At 36.4% G+C, this 3,976-nt stretch overlaps 1 protein-coding gene across 1 annotated transcript; it reads left to right on the top strand.

Annotated features, from left to right (window-relative positions):
- The first annotated feature begins 1,001 nt into the window (after nucleotides 1-1,001).
- LOC128220732 (sex peptide receptor-like) lies at nucleotides 1,002-3,439 on the top strand. Its single transcript, XM_052929235.1, has one exon. The coding sequence runs from the start codon at nucleotides 1,277-1,279 to the stop codon at nucleotides 2,666-2,668; it is 1,392 nt and encodes a 463-aa protein (XP_052785195.1). The 5' UTR covers nucleotides 1,002-1,276; the 3' UTR covers nucleotides 2,669-3,439.
- The last annotated feature ends 537 nt before the right edge of the window (nucleotides 3,440-3,976 follow it).

Raw genomic sequence — 3,976 nt, 5'->3', positions numbered from 1 at the left:
TCAAATGCAGCTTTAAGTAATAGCATAGAAACATTTACACATTTTACTATAAAGGTCACTGTTTAAAAGCTTTCTGCAATTTCTCAATAGTACGTTATTGACTTAGCAAGCCATTAACGTGTTTATATTGTTTACGGTTCACGAAATATACACAATTCCTTATACAGCATGTTCAATATATCTCGAAACTAACATAAATACACGATTCTCATGAATATTCGGAGAAAAATAATATTTACGTTATATGTGTTTTTTGTCTAATATTGTTATATACAAGTAGCTCTTTACAAATATTAAATGATTATCAAATGAATAGGTATTGAAACATTATCCAATGCTATGTATAGGAGCTATTCTCACTAAAGATAATTTGCAAATGTAGACTCGCATCAAATCTGTAATCACGTGGTTTTCATGAGTCTCTAAATCTCGTAACTCTGGCTGATGCTTTAGGCATGCGCAGTGGCACAACTCTATCAATATCCCGTACATGTCGGGTTTGGTGTCGAGTTCTCAAGTTCGAGTTTCTCTTCTGCCATGTTTTAACTTACGATATTCTATGTTTTAGTTATTAACAGCTCAAGTTTCAATACACATTTGAAACATAATCAGGTTTGCTTCTCTTGTACAAACCAAATTGTCTAATTGTTTTATTTTCAATTTATTTGCGCCGTTTTAGAAAGCAACCATATCAAAATTGCTTCAGCTGGGTGCCAACTCGCGATCACGTGGGGTTACAATAGTGGAGTCGATCAGTCATTGAACACATGCGCAGTGGACGTATTCTACTTATTCGACTTGGAACTTTTGTAAGCCGACTAGCCCAAGATTGTATTGCGGAAATGGTCCCAGTGTTAAACAACAGTTTTAAAAGTGCACATGCTGATACTTCATAAATCAGTTTGTCGTTCTTTCTTACATCAGCCAATTGGATATTTTAAACGGACCGATTGATCAAGGAAAAAGGAAAAATGGTATGTACGGCAGAGTAAGTGCATAGACATGAATTACTTCAACTAAATTATCAAGTTGCCATTGAAGACAAAAAGAGGCACTTAAGATTTTCTAAATGCTCTCATGGTTTTAACGAAAACGGAAGTTAACTTTTTAAGAAACAATGTCTTGTTAAATGTTTATGGTCATGACTCTCTCGAATAGTCAGAACATTTACTTTGTTGATGTCCGACTGCGTTTTTTTATGTTGTCATACTATGGTGTGCGTAATGATGCTGTTTTTATATCATAATAAAATAGCGATGTAAAGAAAAGACAAGACATGCATACTACCGAATCTGTTTCGTTAACCACAGAGACGCCTGTTACTGTGTCGTCGTTTTTGACCGGAGAAAATCATACGGACACGTTCAAAGGTACAACTGAAGATTATCTGGCCTCTACAGTGTATTATTATTCAGACGGAGATTACTATGAGGATGACTACACGGACAAGTTTTATACCACGGATAGCTACCACCTTGAGCTATACGAATTTGAAGAAGTGACACTCGGATATGTTCGATCGATTTTAGTTCTGTGCACGATCCTTGCAAACATTTTTGTAGTTACCTATTTTCTGACAAGGAAACGGCGGGGAAAGGCTTCAAATCTGCTCTTCGTGAGCATAGCTTTATCTGATACGCTGACAGGAGTGGTATTTTTGCCTAATTCGTTCAGTGTCTATTTGTCTGGCGAACACTACTTTTCAAAATTTGAGTGTGATACGTTTATGATTCTGAAATTGTACTTCGCCCGAGTGTTCCACACAGTTTCAATCTGGCAAACGGTGTGTCTTGGAGTTCAGAGGTATCTTTGTGTGTGTCACCCATTCATATCCGGACGGATATGTACATTCTGGAAAACGCTCGTCGGCGTTGTGGTAATGTACGCCCTGGCATTTGTCATGCATATATACCATCTGATCAACGAAAAGGCGAAAGGTGAACAATGTAAATGGGAGACGGACTACCCATGCAAGGATGCTTGTCTGTACATGTGGATATGTATCGCATTTATGCACTTTCTTCCTGGCATTGTGCTGCTAACGCTGACAATCATTACAGTCCTTGCATTGAGGAAAGCTCAGAGGCGGGCCTCTACAATTATGTCTCACAGGAAAAACAAAACTAGAAATTCTAAAGAGAAGATAATCACGATAACGGCGTTCTTAATTGTCTTCTGCTTCTTGATTCCAGAAATACCACACGGCGCATACAAACTGTACATAATGTTATCAATCTACATTGACATTGTCCCAACACCAGAGGCAAAGCTAAACCACATGATGATGTCCGTATATGAAATTATCCTTTTAGTCAGCTTCCATGCCAATTTCTGGATATATTGTGCTATGATGTCTGAGTTCCGCCAGGCGCTTGTGAGAATGATCACCCTCGACACACGTGGCTTTGCAAGGCTACGCTCTTTCTCCACTTCGACAATACGCAAGCACAATAGTTTCAGGTCCACTGTTTCGAGATCGAGTTCAATTTCTAACCGGAACAGGGTCTTCAGTAGGACGACCAGCGTTCACTCGACAACGTCGGAGAATATTAACGCTGTTTATCCAAAACTGATGCTAAATTACTCACCGACAAAAAATCCAGGACCACCTGATTTTCCAACAACACTAAATAAGACTGATGCTGAACATGATGACGTATTTGTATGAAACTAAACGGCTGACCATATCATTTGTATACTCACCTCTTTGAGTCTGAGTTTTAGACTAAGATAATGAAATATGAATTAAACAATACGTCATTAATATCATTTTATTTGATTAAAGGGTGATCTGCTAATAATAACACTACTATGAATGTATAAAATATACAGCAATTACCATTTTCAATGCTTTACTAATATTTAGTTTACAAGAGAGTTAAGATTTTCAGCTTCTATTGCGCCACAAACTCAGACTCTATTGCGCCACGAACTCAGACTATATTGCACCAAAATCTCAGACTCTATTGCGCCACAAACTCAGATTATATTACGCCACAAACTCAGACTCTATTGCGTCTTAATCTCAGACTCTATTGCGCCACAAACTCAGACTCTATTGCGTCTTAATCTCAGACTCTATTGCGCCACAAACTCAGACTCTATTGCGTTTTAATCTCAGACTCCATGCGTTAGTGAATATGGGCTCTACACGAAATACTCATGTGTCTGATATTATTCAACTATTCTTTAATCTGAAATACAAGGTTATATTTTTTGCATGCTGGTTCTTTGTATTCATGAAATATAATAAACAGATCATTGTTCTATTTTAAAGTTGTTAATTATCTTTGAAAATATTAGTTGTAAATGTACACCGTTTTAAATGTTTGTGTGAAATGAACAAAATGTTTATATATTTTCAAAACTCAACGTTCTGCTTGATTTGCTACCTTCTGTCATTAAATATTCTTGAAAATAACAACAAATTGTTTTTATCTGTTTTAGTAAATGATTTTGCATAATATATGAACCGTTTGTTATGGCACATACCCTAGCGGATAAAGAAAATGTGCCTTACACAAAATGACGTCAAGCCTTTCGATGATAAAATGATGTTTACCTCAGCAATTTAAGACATAGATGTAAATGTTTTTCAGAGAGATATTATATCACAGCTTGCGACAATTTTGAGATTTAAGTCATCTTTTAAATTGCTATTCTGGGTGTAGTTAAGAACCGATATATTATTGTATGCGTAGTTTTGTATTCCTCTGGTTCATGCATATATTTGTGCCGTCCAGCGTAAAACAGTTAATGGTTGTAGTTGGCATATATATGGCATAGGTGTAATTAAACTCAAGTTATTTTAGTGACATTGTTTTTTGGTATGCACATCGTCTAGCTGTCGTTAACTGTCATATGTTATGTTTTTAATATCTCATATCGAATCAGTGTACTACTAAAAACTGACGGTTTCAAGATCTCTGTACAACAGTTACGCACCAATGACCTTTACGAAAAAGAGTAAAATGGT

The sequence above is a fragment of the Mya arenaria genome, chromosome 15 (assembly GCF_026914265.1).
Source record: "Mya arenaria isolate MELC-2E11 chromosome 15, ASM2691426v1".
NCBI classification, from domain to species: Eukaryota; Metazoa; Mollusca; class Bivalvia; order Myida; family Myidae; genus Mya; species Mya arenaria.
This window is presented reverse-complemented; position numbering and strand designations above follow the sequence as displayed.